The following is a 17,696-nucleotide window of genomic DNA, read 5'->3' on the forward strand; positions in this document are numbered from 1 at the left end:
AGGCCTCTTGGAGGAGATGTCTCTTCAATAAGGCTTGAAGGTCACCTTGTAACCTCCCCAGCGCTTAAAACAGTGCTTTGCACATAGTAAGCGCTTAATAAATGCTATTAAAAAAAAAAGGCTTTCAGTGGGGGGAGGAATTGTCTCCGTACAGGTCAGAGAGAGGCATCCATCTCCCTAGGAGGATGTGAGGGAGTCCTGGCTGACATTCTGACTGCAGGAGGGGGGAAAGGACTTAGGGACTGGCAGTGGGTATGACCAGGATCATAAATCAGTACATTTCAGCTGGATTTGCTAACTGCCCAGCTGGATTAATCAATCATTTTTATCGAGAGCTTGCTGTGTGCAGAGCACTGCACTAAGCTCCCCTTAAATGAGGTGACTTGCCCAAGGTCCCACAGCAGGTAGATACGGAGCTGGGATTAGAACCCAAGCCCTCTGACTCCCAAGCCTGAGCTTTTTCTATTAGGCAACCCTACTTTCCCCTCCCCACAAGGAGCTTCTCACCCATCAGGCCCTCTGCCCTAGGTTAGTGCTCACCTACCATTTTCTCCTGGTACCTTGCTTGTTTCCGCTGTTCCCTCACCTTTCACACTGCCACCACCCCCGTCTAGACTGTAAGCTTATTGTGGGCAGGGAAAGAGAAGCAGCATGGCATAGTGGATAGAGCATGGGCCTGAGAATCAGAAGGCCATGGCTTATAATAATAATAATAATAATGGTATTTGTTAAGCGCTTACTATGTGCAAAGCACTGTTCTAAGCGCTGGGGGGGATACAAGGTGATCAGGTTGTCCCACATGGGGCTCACAGTCTTAATCCCCATTTTACAGATGAGGGAACTCAGGCACAGAGAAGTGAAGTGACTTGCCCAAAGTCACACAGCTGACAATTGGCGGAGCCGGGATTTGAACCCATGACCTCTGACTCCAAAACCCGGGCTCTTTCCACTGAGCCACACTGCTTCTCTAGCCATGCTGCTAATCCCAGCTCCGCCACATATTGGGCAAATCACTGCACTTCTCGGTGCCTCAGTTACTGCTCCTATAAAATGGGGATTGAGACTGTGAGCCCCTGTGGGGCAGGGACTGTGTCCAGGTGAATTTGCTTGTCTCCACCTCAGCGCTAAGTACTGTGCTTGATACACGGTAAGCACTTAAGAAACTCCATAATTATTACTATTATTATTACTTGTAAGTTCATTGTGGACAGGGAACATGACTGTTACTTCTGTTGTACTCTCCCGAGTGCTTATTACGGTGCTCTGCACATGATAAGCATTCAGGAAATACCACTGATTGATTGATTAAGAGAGTACAGTATAACGGAGCTGGTAGACACATTGAGGGTTTCTAACACGTGTGATCCAGTGCCTAACTTTCACAACACGTGTGATCCAGTGCCTAACTTTCACGGCTGGAACAATGGTTTCCGAATGACCCTGGAAATGCTTCTGACTCAGGGTTAGCCTGGATTAAATGACCTTTGGAGGGATGCTTCCAGACCCGAAAATCTGGTCAGTTTGGGGGCCAGGGATAGGGAGGAAAGAGAGAGAGCAATCTTATTTTATCATGAAAGATGTCTTTTCCCCCCAAACCTGAAGATATTCTGTAGTCAAGGAGATAAGACAAGTAGCTTTGGAAGAAATTTCCTGCCTCTCGTGCCCATTTCTTCAGGGAAGTGGGCAGTGGAGCATCAGGCTGAGAGCCTGAAATGGTGACAGTGAGAGATAACAATGAAGGCCCCTTTTAGGGCTTTGGGAATTTGTCCCCCTGGTCCCCGTCCAAGCTACAGATGCCACCAGGCAGAGCCCTGGAGAAAGATGACCCAAGCCCCCAGCCCAGGATGCTCTGACCCCACCCCTCCCCACAGGAGCAAAAAGAGCTCCAACCCAGGGCAGCTGCAGGAATTGGAAGGGAAAGTAACAGCCATAATCACGCCACCGTGTTTTAATTTCCAATCCTTTCGTCTTACTTGCTTCTTGGACTTGCTTTGTCAACCTGCCTTTATACTAATGTTGCTCCTCTGGGGGGATTTATTTCAGGGTCCCACAGGAAGACCTGGACTTCCGGTGAGTAGCTTTTTTTACCTTTGATTTTTTCCTCCTCCCTCTCTCTCTCCCCCCCGTTTTTTTTTTCTGTAGTCCTCACTCCTTTTCTCTCTTCCACGGAGACAGAAGACCCTTCCCTGTGAGAAGGGCAACCCAAGGGTTTTGGGCTCCAACCATATCCTTCGTCTTCCTTCACCGCACCAACCTCTTCTGCCTTTTTCCGAAGGCCCTTTCAGAAAAGACCCTGGACCTGTGTATTTTAACGTAGCAGAACTGAGATCTGATGAGACTTTGCCAGTCTCAACATAGAGTGGTTATCAGTGGCGGAACAGTCTGTAGAAAAGGTAAAGGCCCTCATCCGGACAGGTGCAAGTTATTTCTTCACCAGGCAGTGTTCATTGCTCCTAAGATGTCTACTCTGTGCTCAGAGTAGAAAATGCATGTGGTTGGGCCCCTAAAAATTAGAGATTTTCTTAAAGGCTGATGCCATCATAACCAAAGAGGATGGATGTGAAAGACTGATGATATATAAAGAGGATCATAGAGCTGAAAGGAACCTCAAGAATTCATCTGTTCCAGGCTGCCCCGCCCCCCCCCCAAAAAAAAAAACATCCCCCACCTCCAGGACTGGTAATGTCTAAACTAATCAGAAGAGATGGTTGGATTACTTTTTTATGGTATTTGTTAAGTGTTTATTATGTGCCAAGTACATAATAAAAATAATGCAAAATAATCAGGGGTAGATGCAAAATAATCAGGTTGTACTCAGTCCATGTCCCTCATAGGGTTCAGTCTTAATCCCCAATTTACAGATGAGGTAACTAAAGAACAGAGAAGTTAAGTGACTTGCCCAAGGTCACCCAGAAAAAAGTGTTAGAGCCAGGATTAGAACCCTGGTCCTGTAACTCTCAGGCCCCTGTTCTTTCCAATAGGCCATGCTGTGTCTTAGACTGTTGCTTGCATATTCTTGGTAAAATGGCATCCAGGAATGGAGACTTACCTCTTCCACCTGTTCCCCGTTCCCTTGTTTAGTCTCCGTGTTATGGCTAAGGAATTTTTCCTTGTGGCTGAGATCTCTCTTTTTTCACAGTATAAGTCTCTTTCCTCTTGTACCGCAATTATCCTCTTGGATTTCCACAGAGTCACTGGTCAGTATCCAGCTCCATCCACCTGCCCCAGGAACAGGGCAGTAACAGAGAGAACTGTTCAGGGCAGATTTTGTGTGTCGTTTTAATCCACATTCTGGGCTGGTTCCTGAGGGAATCCTGGCAGAGTCTAGCATGAGGGCCAGTTTTTCCACCTGAGGCTGAAACAGCCTCTCAGGTTGCTGGCAGTTGGGCTAAACATTTAGGATCTAATAACACCCGCCCTGGGGTTTTGTAGCAGTCAGTGGCGTGTGGAATAATAGCCTTCTACCTTCCAAGGAAACCCACTTATCAGTCGATCACCGGTATTTGTCGAGAACTCACTGTGTGCAGAGCATTGTACTAAGTACTTGGGAGAGGAAAACACAGTAGAGTTGGTAGACATGACCCCTGCCTTCAAGGAGCTCACAGTCCAGTGGGGGTATTTGTTAAGCGTTTATTATGTGCTGAGCACTGGAATAAGCACTGGGGCAATTACAAGATAATCAGGTCCCACATGGGACTCACAGTCTAGGAGGGAAAAGAGGTATTAAAACCCCACAAGGGAACTGAGGCACGGAGAAGTTAAGTGACTTGCCCCAGGTGACACAGCAGGTAAGTGGTGGTGTCAGGATTAGAACCCAGTTCCTCTGACTCTCAGGCCTGTGTGCTTTCCACTCGGCCATGCTGCTTCTCTGAAAGAGACAGTAGCACTGAACACTAACATCAACACTACCCTGCCTTGTAGTTGTTCTCAGCTCTGACCCAACAGAATCTTTGCACTATTAGATCAAAGCTAAGAATCCCTGCCCTTCAAAACAGGGGTGAGAGAGCCAGGGGAAATCATCCGGTGAAATATTTAGAATTTGCTTCCAGGAAACTCCGACGAATCAAACGATGAGCAGAATGGGCGTGGGCAGATTTCTGTTTCCCTACCACGGCCATCTTTAAAAATCATTTAGGGTGAGATCCACAACGCAGCGGATCCGGCACATAGTTCTGTTAACTAATTCATGCCTGGGCCTGACTCTGGGGTTTTGTGACTGGGGCTGCAAAGAGCATTAGTTTTAAAAATAAATTAAAAAACCCAAACTCGCATCATAACCCCTTTTAGACTGTGAGCCCATTGTTGGGTAGGGACTGTCTCTATATGTTGACAATTTGTGCTTCCCAAGCGCTTAGTACAGTGCTCTGCACATAGTAAGCACTCAATAAATACGATTGATGATGATGAAATATCACGCCCAAGCAACAGGCTGAGCCGGGTGGACATCCTGAGTGCTAGCAAGCCGTTGCCCTGGGGCCGCCTCTGTGGTTTGAGGGAATAGTATCGCGGCCTTAATGATGACATTTATTAAGCACTTACTATGTGCGAAGCACTGTTCTAAGCGCTGGGGTGGTTACAAGGTGATCAGGTTGTCCCATGGGGGGCTCACAGTCTTAATCCCCATTTTACAGATGAGGTAACTGAGGTCCAGAGAAGTGAAGTGACTTGCCCAAAGTCACTAAGCTAAGTGGTGGAGCCGGGATTTGAACCCATGACCTCTGACTCCAAAGCCCATGGTATTTCCACTGAGCCACGCTGCTTGGCCTTCTTCTCAACTCTTAGCAGTTCAATCTCCACAACCGCCATTAACCTGTCAGAGGCACAAGATTGGATACCATCTCTAGCCAACCCCATTGGACTCATCATCTGCCTTTTTCCAAGCTAACAAAGAACTCCAATCCATTCCCAGGGAGAACAAGGGTTGCATTCATGGGCTCGCAAAAATGTTCTTTTACATAAGAAAAAAAAAAGTAGTAAGCATATTTCCAGAAGGGGACTATGTTAACCCTGGCTAACAGTCAAAGCTGTTTTCTTCGAGCTGCCTGCATCTTGTGAGCCAATGCTGCCCCAGATGGGCATCGCCTTTTCCATTCCTTTTTCTCGTTGGGGTATTGGTGGGGACGCTTTCTGGAGGAGATGCTCCCTCTCCTTGGGGTTCTCCCTCTCACCTTGGGTTCGTTCCCCCATCTGTACAATAAGCAGAATTAGAAGTCAAGCCCCCAGGTGCTGTTTCAAAAGAGTTTGCAGAACATCAGAGGGGTTTTCTCAGGGTCTAAACCCACGGACGTAGAACAGCAGAGCTGGGAGTCAAAGGACCTGGGTTCGAATCCCATCTCCGTCACTTCTCTGCTGCGTGTGACCTGGGGAAAATCATTTGACTCCTCTGTGCCTCAGTTACCTTACCTGTAAAATGGGGGTTAAGACTATGAGCACTATGTGGGTCAGGGACTGATGTCCCATCTGATGATCTTGTATCTACCCCAGACCTTCATATGGTGCCTTGTACATAGCAAGCATCTAACAGAAACCATTGAAATAAACAAAAAAAAGCCACGGCAGTGTTTCTCTGTAGATGAGTGTGAACATCCTCAGATCTATCCATATGTGAAATAGCTGAGTAAACAGAGGGTCTATGCACACAACACATCTTCAAGGTTTCTTTTGTGGCCTTCTCCCATCTTACATGTGCAAATTATCTAGATGATTCTGACCCAGAAGTGCACAAGAAGTGCACATGATTCAGGAATACTGTGTAGATGCGGGTTTTCAGGCATTTTTGCCTAATATACCCAGATCACTGGGGCCTAAGTGAAATCTTTCTATGTTCTGTCACTTGGTTAATGTGCCTGTGTAGATCTCTGCATTGAGTCTGTGCTCTGGCCTGTGTCCACCTCCCATCTGATTTTTGCCTTAATTGTTAGGGAGAGAAAGGTGGCCTTGGCATCCCAGGACGAATGGTGAGTTCCAGTTGTGTTCTGCCTGTGTCACGTGCCTGCTTCTCCCCACCGTCCCCCGGCCTCACCCCAGTTCCAAGAGGAGGGAAACTTCCTCCCCACGTCTCCCTAACCTGCTTATAGGGTCAGGCTGGGGGAGGGCCACAGGACCCTGGAATATGTTTCCAAGGCAATGGTGACCTGGTTCCCATCCCCAAGACCACCGTCTTGGGCCAGGGGCCTCCAAGCCTACAGTTAAGCCTGTGAGGAGGATGAGAGCAGAGACGTTTCTCAAGGGAAACAGAAAGGCAGAGCGTCAGGTGAGGACTGTCAGGAGAGAGTTTTTCCCGGAAGAGGAGTTTCTCCACAGAGAAGGCACTTGCTTTCCAATGCGCTGCTCATCCCCCATGTCCGCAGTGACAAACGAAGGGCACGTTTGGCCTTCCGGTGCTGGCCCAAAGCCTGTCGCCTTTGAATCTTCCAACACTCCAGGCTTCCAGCCATCCCAACCAGTCCCTTGTGGGCTCACGTTGTATCCAGCCTCACTGCCCACACCTGGCTCCGTGGGGCCCCCAAGACCAAGGCAGCAATGGTGCCATGGTGGCAACCCTACTCCCATGAGGCCAAGAGTCCTTCCTTCTCCCCTCTCCATCACTCCTCTGTTCATTTCCTGACTTCAAACTCTGCCCTGAGGAGGAGGCAGCCTCTTTCCTATTCCACTCTCCTCTCCACGCCTCCCCTGGCCCTGGACGCAGACTCACCCTTATTCTTTGCTTGCGTTGCCCTCTGTGATCTGACCAGCTCTGCTGCTGGCAGCCAACTGAGTGCCTGAGCCTCCTTTTTGTGTTCATGCCTGCTGTGCACGGCATTTAGGGTTGGGGAGAGAAGGTAAGTGAGGAGCTCCTGCATTTAGCACAGATCCCTGAAATTCTGGGTGTCCTGGGGCTAAGAATAAAAAGAAATCACATCTAGGCCTTGCAGAGGGAATTAAGGCAGGCAGCTTGCCAGGGACCAAACTGGGGTGAAGTTGTTGCTTGGAGAGCCCTGACCCAGTGAATCAAATCACCATGGGCTGGGATCGGATCTGTTAATTCTGTTGTATAGCACTCTCTCCCAAGCACTTACTATGTGCTCTGCACATAGTAAGCACTCAATAATTGATTGATTGATGGAAAGTAGAAGCCTCTTTCTCCTTCCTTTCCCTTCTCCACATGTTTTGTTGTCTGTCTCCCCCTTCTAGACTGTGAGCCCATTGTTGGGTAGGGACCGTCTCTATATGTTGCCAACTTGTACTTCCCAAGCACTTAGTACAGTGCTCTGCACACAGTAAGTGCTCAATAAATACTACTGAATGAATGAAAAAGACCTAGCAGCCTGGGTCGCTCACCCATCCCTCCACTCCAGACCATCCCATCCCAAGCCCCTTCTGCAGGACCCAGAGTGATCACCTTGGCTGATTCCTGTCAGCCTTCTGCTGAGCTAGCTCCCTGGGAAAACCCACTGGATAATAATAATAAAAATGATAATAATTATGTATTTGTTAAGTGCTATGTGCCAAGCACTGTTCTTGAAAATTGATTGTCCGGTATGGAGCGGGAGAGATTAGTATTCTTCCCTTCTCTGGAGACCTTCCAGCTGTTCCTTCTTAACCAACTGTTCAGTGGTCCTAAGTTTTCATTTGGAGTGTAGGTGACAAGAAGAAGAGGTTTGGGGGACAGAGAGAGACAGAGTGGTGCTTGGAGAGACAGGAAACTTCAAATAGCTAATGGATCAGAAAAGCACAATTTGGGGACTTTTCACCCCCCCTTAGAAATTCAGCAAATTGATTAATTAGTGGTATTTATGGAGCACTTACTGTGTGCAGAGCACTGTATTGAGTGTTTGGGATCATCTGATAGGGTAAGTAGACACTATCCCATCCCTCAAGTCCTCTTCAGCCCCAAACGGCAGTAAACGCACAGATTTTGTCCGACTCCTGGGATTAGCCCGCACAGCTGTGGGTGAAAACTATCACTATGTCTTCACAGCTGTAAGCCTGGGGCCATTGCCCTGATTGCCCCCACTGAGCTGGCACTTATGTGTCCCTCTGGAATCCTCCACAGCCATGCCACCTGCTTGGCCAACTCATCGTTCCACTTGGCTGCCCCGTTTGACAACAAGCATATCCTGCTGGCCGTATGGTTTCCTGGCCCAGTAGGCGTGCCAAAGCTGGCAGAGCCCCTTCCTGACATTTTTCTCTTGCTAACAGTGTCTTGTCACCTGGTGACAAGAGCTGGCACCTCTGACTTCTTTCATCCTTATCATCAATGATATTTATAGAGCACTTACTATGTGCGAAATACTATACTAAGCACTTGGGTGAGTGCAGTACAACAGAGTTCATAGATACATTCCCTCAGTCAACTTTTCTCAGATAGGAGGGATTGATTCTCCCTTCCACACTCAAATTATACATGGAGGCAGTCATAGTAGTAGTAACAGCACTTACAGAGCACCCAGGAGGAGCAATGGACTGCACTAATCACTTGAGGGGTACTAAATAGGGAAGTGGCAGGGAACTTGGAGCTTGCATTCTAATGGCAGAGACAGACATAAAAATGTACATGGAGAGTAATAAAAATAATTAATTGAATGTACAATTAAACATATATATCAATCATTCATATTTATTGAGCCCTTACTGTGTGCAGAGCACTGTACTAAGCACTTGGTAAGTATAATTCAGCAACGGAGACAATCCCTACCCAACAACGAGCTCACAGTCTAGAAGGAGAGTGCACCATAGCAGAGTAGGAAGAAACATTCTCTGCCCACAATGAGCTTATACCCACTCTTCTGGACTTCCATTTCTGTGGAGTGGCAGTTTCTATTTTTATTCATCCTCATTTGCCCTTCTCTGACCTGCATTTCGGTGCATTTCAGCCCTCTCCACCACTTCCAGGAATCCCAGGGCAAGAATTTCAAAGTCAGGCAGTGCTGGTGGGCTTCAGTGAGGGAGAGAAGCCGGGAAAAAGAGAGACACAGCCGTGGTTTAGCGCTTGTTTGGATGTGAAATGGGGCATGCATCATTGCCTTGTTTGTTTCATCATATATTGTTTGGTGGTTGGGCATTTTTGATTTGGTCCCTATGGCAGGATGCTGATTCCTGTGTATGTATCTCAGTCTCTCTCTTCCTCTCTCTCTCTCTCTCTCTCTCTCTCTCTCTCTCTCTCTCTCTCTCTCTCTCTCTCTCTCTCTCTCCCTCTCTCCCTCTCTCCCTCTCTCCCTCTCCTCCTTTTGCATGTATCTGTGGCTGATGTAACTGACCCAGGGACTAAAGGGGCAGTCCGGAGAGAAGGTGAGTCAGCTCTTTCTAGCTTCTTCTTTCTCCAATCTCCCTCTCCCCACCCTCCTTTCCCACCTCCGAGAAACAAAGAGAATTGGGGAAATGGAGGGAGGAGAGAAAGCGGGGATGAATCCTTGGACCTGGTCTCTAAAACCCACTCTATGGAAGAAGTGTCATAGATGGCCATAATCCCCAGTAATGCTCAACTTGGGGCCAGCGAACATTTATCTGTAATTTTGGTTATTTATATTAATATCTGTCTCCCCCTCTAGCTGTAAGCTCTTTGTGGGCAGGAATGTGTCTGTTTATTGTTGTATTGTATTCACTCAATCATATTTATTGTGCACTTACTGTGTGAAGAGCACTGTACTAAGCGCTTGGGAAGTACAAGTTGGCAACATATAGAGACGGTCCCTACCCAACAGTGGGCTCACAATCTAGAAGAAGTATTGTACTGTCCCAAACGTTTAGTACAGTGCTCTGCACACAGTAAGCGCTCAATAAATACGATTGAATGAATTGAATGAAGCAGTGAATGGGATTTGAAGTTTGTGTTGTATGTCAGTGTGGAAGGGTTTGTTAATCTGGGGATGAGGATGGGGTAGCAGCTGGAAGGTGCAGTTGGGCCGTGGGAAGGTTTTTTTTCGGGGGGTGGGTGGGTAAGTGATACGTGGGTATGTTTGAAAGTGAAAAGGATTGGGTAAGGTTGGTGCAGACAGGTAGATTCACGGGCTAAGGTCCTTCTACCCAAATGGCAACTGAACTATGCAGCCAAAGATTGCTGGGAAGAGATTGCTCCCTCTTTGTGAAGCCAGCCTGACTGAACTCTAGGGACCCCCCCCTCCTGAGAGTGCCCCAGGGGCCAGAGAATAAGGGGCCAGGGCTTCCTCCCTCCCCACCCCACAGCAGTTGTGCATGCATGTCTTGTCTTACACCGTCGAGTCGTTTCCAACCCATCGCGACACCACGGATACATGTCTCCCAGAATGCCCGCTCTCCATCTGCAATCGTTCTGGTAGTGTATCCAGAGAGTTTTCTTGGTAAAAATACAGAAATGGTTTACCATTACCACCTTCCGCACAGTCAACTCGAGTCTCCGCCCTCGATTCTCTCCCATGCTGCTGCTGTCCAGCATGGGTGAGTTTTGACTTGTAGCAGATTGCCTTCTGTGTGCTAGCTGCTGGCCAAGCTAGGAATGGAATGGGTAGGCTTCTACTCTACTCTCCCTCCTATAGCCATGACTGGTAGAGTACCAGAAACTCTATAGGTGTGGCCCTGAGAGGCTGTATATATGTACATAGCTATAATTCTATTTATTTATATTAATTCCTGTTTACTTGTTTTGATGTGTATATATCTATAATTCTACTTATATTGATGCTATTGATGCCTCTTTACTTGTTTTGGTGTCTGTCTCTGCCCTTATGGACTGTAAGCCCATTGTGGGCAGGGATTGTCTCTCTTTATTGCTGAATTGTACTTTCCAACAGTTTAGTGCAGTGGTCTGCACACAGTAAGCCCTCAGTAACTATGAATGAATGAATGAATGGCAAGCCATATTGAGACTGTCCGCCATAATTCAGGCAGTCCCCTTGGGGTCAAGCTTAGAGTTTGATATTTGTTGTTCCCAGGTAGATTTGGGCCCAGTGTGGAATTATCCCCACAGAAAATCTCTCAGCCTTCCCAGATCCAGCCTGGTTGGGAGACCCAGCTTCATTCTCACCAGCTCTCGTGGCCCCAGTCACGAGACTTTTCCTCCCTTTCCACTGTCTCAGCCCATCCAAGTACCCCAACTTGTTCATTTTGTTTAGTTTGTCCCAGTTTACTAACAGTGTAAGTGCCGGTATCCCAGATGGGAGGGGACGCCATGGCTCGGGGCTTCCAGCTGGTCTTTCCTGTTCCCAGTTTCTCCCCACCGGGTCTCCTGCTGCCTGTCCCCATCCCACAAGTTGGGCCTCACTTGCCATCTTCAAAGATGTGCATGGGTAGCTAGAACGAGAGACGCCCGCTCCATCTCCGTGGACAGTTCAGATTTTGCCACTTCAGCAAGGCCTGATTCCAGAGGCAGCCCTATGGCATCATCCTTGGGGAGCTAGAACAAGGCCTGCAGCCTGCCCCATTTTCCATGTTTGACTCATCTCACTTGCCATGGGAGATATGAGGCCCATCTGAATAGGGGGAGGGGGTGAGCGCTTTCTCCAACCCGTTCTGCTGTTCACAGTGGCAGGTCTGGAAGGCTGCCCCTAGCCAAGGCGGAGATTGTCACGTTTAGAAACTCTAATGACCCAGTTTCCCTCGCTGTCAGAGGAAACCTTGCCAGGGAGATTAAGACAAGGAAAGCCGTCCTGTCTGCTCCACACGAGCATCAGGCTCCATGGGAAACAGACAGCACAGTAGGCTTCTGAGGACACAGGAGGATTCCAGAATGGTGGAGGGGAGTCCTTTCAGGCTGGAGGGGAATCAGGTGAGAGGAACTCTGGGCCATAAAGCAGGGAACTGGGCTCCAGGCCCAATTCCACCTCTGACTCACTGTGTAACCTCAACCAAGTCAGTCCCCCGCTCTAGGACTTGGTCTCCTCTTTTGTAAAATGGAGAGGAAAATTCAGTTCAGGGACATTGAGAAGAGGAATGCAGTGTGGTAAAGGATGTGCTTTGGTTTCCTTGAAGAAAGGACTTACTAAATCCAAGGTACTGTTTGGTACCAACTTTGAGTGGAGAGGACTGGTTAGAGAAGAATGTTTGAAGTAACTCACCTCATTTCAATTCAAGATTGGCCCTACTGCCAGTGAGGACTCTGCCACTCTCCAATGAGCCTGAGCCCTGGGTACCTCTGGCGGGTTTACCCTCTTGTCCTCAGACAGACCACACCCCACCTGGAGAGGCTGAGGAGCTGATGTCGTCATCGGGACAAGAGATGGTCCATGGCTTCCTTGGAAAGCTGGGCCATTGCTTCTCTCCGGCCCGTTTTCCTCAGGGCTTCATTTGGTTTCAGTTTCACCTCCTGGAGCATTTCTAAAATGCCCATCCTACTTGTACTTCCCTAGAGCTTCTCCAGCTAGCCCCCACAGCATCCCTGGAGCCAAAGTGGGACTCAGGGGACTGGACATCATGGGGCTCAGGCCACTTCTAAAGTTCAGCATTTGCCAATCCAGGTGGATGAGAAGGCCTTTCGGTAGGTCCAGCTCACCCCCGGCTCGTGCTGCTTCCAGAGTCAAACGGTTGGGAAATCTCCACTGCTCAGGAAACCGGTGTGCCGTCCTCTTCACTTTGTAGAGCCAGCTCTTGCTCCTGAAGTAGTTACAAACTAACTGGAGTTTTCCTCCGTTGGCCCAGAGTTTATTTATCCGACTTTCTCAGTTTTCTCCTTCATGGAAAGTAATTCTCCAGCCATTTCCGAAATTACTCCACTCCACTTTGTTTAAGGTTAGCTGTTCCAAAGAGCTCTCTTCCCGCTCTCTCTCTCTCTCTCTCTCTCTCTTTCTCTCTCTCTCTCACACACACACACACATCACACACATATGCACACACAAACACACACACACACACCCTCCTCCCCCAACTTCCTCTCCAAAGTGCCTGCACTTCTTCATAATAAATATGTTTGAATGAATGAATGAATGAATAATCTGCTCCTCCTTTTCCTCAGGGCAGAATGGATCCAGGGGCACTGCTCAACTGAAATCATGTAGTGTTCAATCCATTGCATATAATAAGAATATTAATAATAATAACGGTATTTGTTAAGCGCTTACTATGTGTCAAGCATTGTTCTAAGCACTGGAGTAGATACGAGGTTGTCCCACATTGGGCTCACAGTCTTAATCCCCATTTTACAAATGAGGTAACTGAGGCACAGAGAAGTGACTTGCCCAAAGCCACACAGCTGACAAGTGGCGGAGGTGGATTAGAACCCAAGACCTCTGACTCCCAAGCCCGTGCTCTTTCCACTGTCACACTGCTTCTCAAAGAGCACCTAGTCTGTGCAGAGCACTGTACTAAGCACTTGGAAGAGCACAGTAGAATTAGTGAGTACTTTCAGTCTAGGGGTCCAGGAGATGCCCTCCTCATCCTTCCCCCACCCATCTATAGGAGACTCGGTCTTATTGGAGACAGTTCAGGAGTCGTGTTAATTCCAGAAGTAACACAGGGCTTTGCTTCAGTCCATTGTGGGTTTGAGGAGGAGTAGCCACCTCAAATGTTGGGATAGCCTCAGTGAGAAGCAGCATGGTCCAGTGGAAACATCATGAACCTCGAAGTCGGAGGATCGGGACTCTAACCCAGGTTCCACCACTTACCTGCTGGATGACCCTGGGCAAGTCACTTCTCTGTTCCTCAGTTCCCTCATCTAGAAAATGGGGATTCTCCCTCCCACTTGGACTGTGAGCCCAATGCGGGACCTGATTATCTTGTGATTACGCCAAAGTTTAGTACAGCGCTTGGCACATAGTAAGCCCTCAACAAATACCACATATACCATTTGTTTTCTGAGAGCTTGTTTAGATTCACAATTTGACCTTGGCCTTTATTACCTGGCCTGCTCACAGATAGGATGCCACAGCTGCTGTTTGTCTCTGCCCATAGTGAAGTAGGTGAAACAGCACAGTGTGGCTTACTGGAAAGAGCACGGAGGACATGTGCTCTAATCCTGGCTCTGCCCCTTGTCTGCTATGTGACCTTGGGCAAGTCACTTAACTTCTCTGTGCCTCAGTTACCTCATCTGTAAAATGGGGATTAAGACTGTGAGCCCCACGGGGGACAACCTGATTACCGAAGCAGCTTGGCTCAGTGGAAAGAGCCCGGGCTTTGGAGTTAGAGGTCATCGGTTCAAATCCCAGCTCCGCCACTTGTCAGCTGTGTGACTTTGGGCAAGTCACTTCACTTCTCTGTGCCTCAGTTACCTCATCTGTAAAATGGGGATTAAGACTGTGAGCCCCCCATGGGACAACCTCATCACCTTGTAAACTCCCCAGCACTTAGAACAATACTTTGCACATAGTAAACGCTTAATAAATGCCATCATTATTATTATTATTATTACCCCAGTGCTTAGAACAGTGCCAAGCACAGTAGTGCCCCACTGGCAAAGAAACATATTCAGCCCAATGATTCCCCCACCCCCGGCAATCTGGTCATATGTCCCATACCCCCTACCACCTGCCCTCCATCCCAACCCACCTAGTTCTAGGCCATTTCTGGATGCCTTCTCGTCTTTTTCTTCGATAAGGGGTCACGATTCCAGCTCTGATGCAGTAGGATGAAGTTTGGTTGTAAACTTTGGGTTCTTGCAAAAATCAGGGCTGCTCAGTGTTATTCAATTCCTAGCCAGCCTTTAGGGGGTTTTGTGGGTTTTTCATGGTATTTGTTAAGTGCTTAGTATGTGCCAGGCATTGTACTAAGCACTTGGCGTGGATACAAAACTAATCAGGTTGGACTCAGTTCCTGTCCCTCATGGGGCTCATAGTCTTAATCTCCATTTTATAGATGAGGTAACTGAGGCCCAGAGAAGTGAAGCCGCGTGGCTGAGTGGAAAGAGCCCGGGCTTTGGAGTCAGAGGCCATGGTTTCGAATCCCGGCTCTGACACAATGTCTGCTGTGTGACCTTGGGCAAGTCACTTAACTTCTCTGTGCCTCAGTTACCTCATCTGTAAAATGGGGATGAAGACTGTGAGCCCTCCATGAGACAACCTGATCACCTTGTAACTTCCCCAGTGCTTAGAACAGTGCTTTGCACATAGTAAGTGCTTGATAAATGCAAAAAAAAAAGTGAAGCAGTTTGCCCAATTTCACACAGCCAACAAGTGGCAGAGCTGGGCTTAGAACCCATGTGCTTCTGATTTCTGGGCCCGTGCTTTGTCCACTAGGCCACCCTGCTCTAGGCCACCCTGCTTCTCAGTTTCAAACTGTTTTAGAGTTTTGAAGTGTCTTTACCCCGTACCCAACTACCTCTGCACTCTCATCCCCACTTTAATGTGAGCTAGGAGTTCTTTCGCTGAAAGCCGTGAAACGGAGGGACTTTTTGACCTGGGAGGAGGGTGACCTTAAACACTTGTGAAATCAGTCCTGAAGTTGTTTGTTTAGAAGGAAAGAGGCTTAGGAGGTGGGAATACTGATCCGCAGGGGTCCCAAATCATACAGCTGGATAGTCAGACGGGATACACCGCGATGCGTTTCTCTGGGGGAACAGCTGAGAAAGCAAGGAAGGAACAGAACTGGGAAAAGCCGCACTTCTCCAGCTGAAGCTATCAGCCAGAGACTCCAGCAAGAGGTGGCCTAGGGTGGCTTTTGAAGATTCTCTTTGACATTCCCTCCCGTCCACCGCTGTGAAAACATTTTGCTCACTCCTTGTTCTCAGTGACATGACCCATTATTGGTTGAGCTGCTGGGGCCGGGGCCGGGGCCGGGGCTTCCCAGCCCAGTTCTGAAGGGCAGGACTCACCCTTGAGGCTTCCGCAGCTCTAAGGAAGATGGAGGGGTAGCAGTTGGGGAGGGGAAGGGCTCAAGGATACACCTTGGGTCAAGGTGATGTGCTGTAACCAAGGGGTCTTGAGCATACGAACATTGCTGATTGACATCTCCTTTCTCTCCAAATTCCTCTCTCTTATTCTCTGGCTGAAACGCCTTTGTTAAATCGCAACCTCACATCTTATTCATTGCCTTTGGCTGTCACACTGTAACCCTCCATTTCTCTCTTCCTTACTTTCTACCTATCCTTCTCTTGTTTCTTTCACCAACTCACTCTCTTATTTCCCTACACTTCTCCCCCCCATCTCCCTCTCTCTCTATCTTTCTCTCTCTTCATCTTCTCCCTGTCCTCCTCCCCTTTCCTCCCTTCCCAGTTTCATTCTTTTTGCTCTTCTTTTTCCCACATCTGTTCTTGCCTCTTGCCCTTGCTCTCTCTCCCTCTCCCTCCATGTCTCTCTACAGGGAGCCCCAGGAGATGCGGGGATGTCCATTATAGGTCCACGCGGCCCTCCTGTAAGTGATTTTCTCTCTATTTTGGAGCACGGTGGGATGTGGGCAGATTACCCAAAGAGACCAAGTGGGAGACTGTGTCACCACTGTCCTTTTGGCAGGAGCGGCCACCACATGTGAGGTGGTTTGCAGTTGGGGCCAGATGGTCTCTGTTGTGAAAGAAAACTCCTTGATTAAATATAACCAAATTATGGCCTGTTGCTAGGATTCAGAAGGATGAATCCTTCAGCCCTGAAACTCCAGTGGTTCCTCTGGTGGCCCCGCTCCTTCCTGCCGGAGATCTTGCACATACTAAGTGCTCAACAAATATCATAAAAAAACCCACAAAAAAAACTAAAGGCTGGCTAGGAGTTGAACAACCCTGAGCACCTGGACGCTGACCTTTTGAGGACCCACCTTTGGCTCTGGAGGGGGGCTTGGTGGGCTACTGGGGTACTTTTGAGACTCATTGGCTCCAGGGTAGGTTCTTTAGTTTGGAGCTTCTACAATTCCCATTCATCTTACCTCCCAATCCCAGCTCTCACCCAGTGATCCACAGGTGATGATAATAGTAATAATACTGATGGTATTTGTTAAGTACTTACTGTGTGTCAAGCACAGTTCCAAGCACTGGGGTAGATACAAGCTAATCAGGTTGGACACAGTCCCTGTCCCACGTGGGGCTCTCAGTCTTAATCCCCATTTTACAGATGAGGTGACTGAGATACAGAGAAGTGAAGTGATTTTCCAAAGGTCATACAGCAGACAAGTGGTGGACTCGGGATTAGAACCCAAGTCCTTCTGACTCCGAGGCCCGTGATCGATCCACTAAGCCATGCTGCTTCCTGATCCTCGGTTTAGAGAGGTCTAGAGAGCCCAGGCAACAGCAAAACTTTTGTCCTGATCTTGGGGAACTGACTTTGCTCTAAGAGAAGCAATTCCATCCTTCCAGACACAATTTCACAAAGTTGGAGGCAGCCGTGGGCTACAGTTAGATTGTCTCAGGGAAAGCATTTGCCAATGACTGGTATTTTTTTATTAATAATAATAATAATAATGGTATTTGTTAAACACTATGTGCCAGGCACTGTTCTAAGTGCTGGGTTGCAGGGTTTCCATGGTGATCTTTACCTTAGCATATGAAAGCTGTGGGCCCTGACTGCTATAATCCCTCAGTCTCATGTACCCCAGGTTGTGAATGAATTTCCAAGATGCAGAAAGAAACTTTTTGTTAGGTAAGAAAAGTTCTTGGGGAATGGATCCCTGTGCTGAAGCACCCAGATGGAAAGTGCCTGCCACTCATTTTTTTTTTATGGTATTTGTTAAACACTAACTGTGTCTTAAATGCTGATCTAAGTGCTGGAATAGGTACAAGTAAATTAGGTCAGACACAATCCCCGTCCCACATGGGGCTTACAGTCTAAGTAGGACAGCCGCTGACTTGAGTTCACTGCCTCAGCACTTCTGGAATTTTGACAAGAACAGGA

The 17,696-nt window shown here is 48.1% G+C and overlaps 1 protein-coding gene across 1 annotated transcript in view; it reads left to right on the forward strand.

Moving 5' to 3' along the window:
• COL13A1 (collagen type XIII alpha 1 chain) overlaps positions 1 to 17,696 on the forward strand; it is a 215,184-nt gene that overhangs the window by 64,996 nt on the left and 132,492 nt on the right. The window contains exons 4-7 of the mRNA XM_038744032.1: positions 2,044 to 2,070; positions 5,922 to 5,957; positions 9,244 to 9,270; positions 16,183 to 16,233. Of these exons, the coding sequence (XP_038599960.1) occupies positions 2,044 to 2,070; positions 5,922 to 5,957; positions 9,244 to 9,270; positions 16,183 to 16,233 (141 nt within the window). The remainder of the gene's footprint in view (positions 1 to 2,043; positions 2,071 to 5,921; positions 5,958 to 9,243; positions 9,271 to 16,182; positions 16,234 to 17,696) is intronic.

Source organism: Tachyglossus aculeatus, chromosome 3 (assembly GCF_015852505.1).
Source record: "Tachyglossus aculeatus isolate mTacAcu1 chromosome 3, mTacAcu1.pri, whole genome shotgun sequence".
NCBI classification, from domain to species: Eukaryota; Metazoa; Chordata; class Mammalia; order Monotremata; family Tachyglossidae; genus Tachyglossus; species Tachyglossus aculeatus.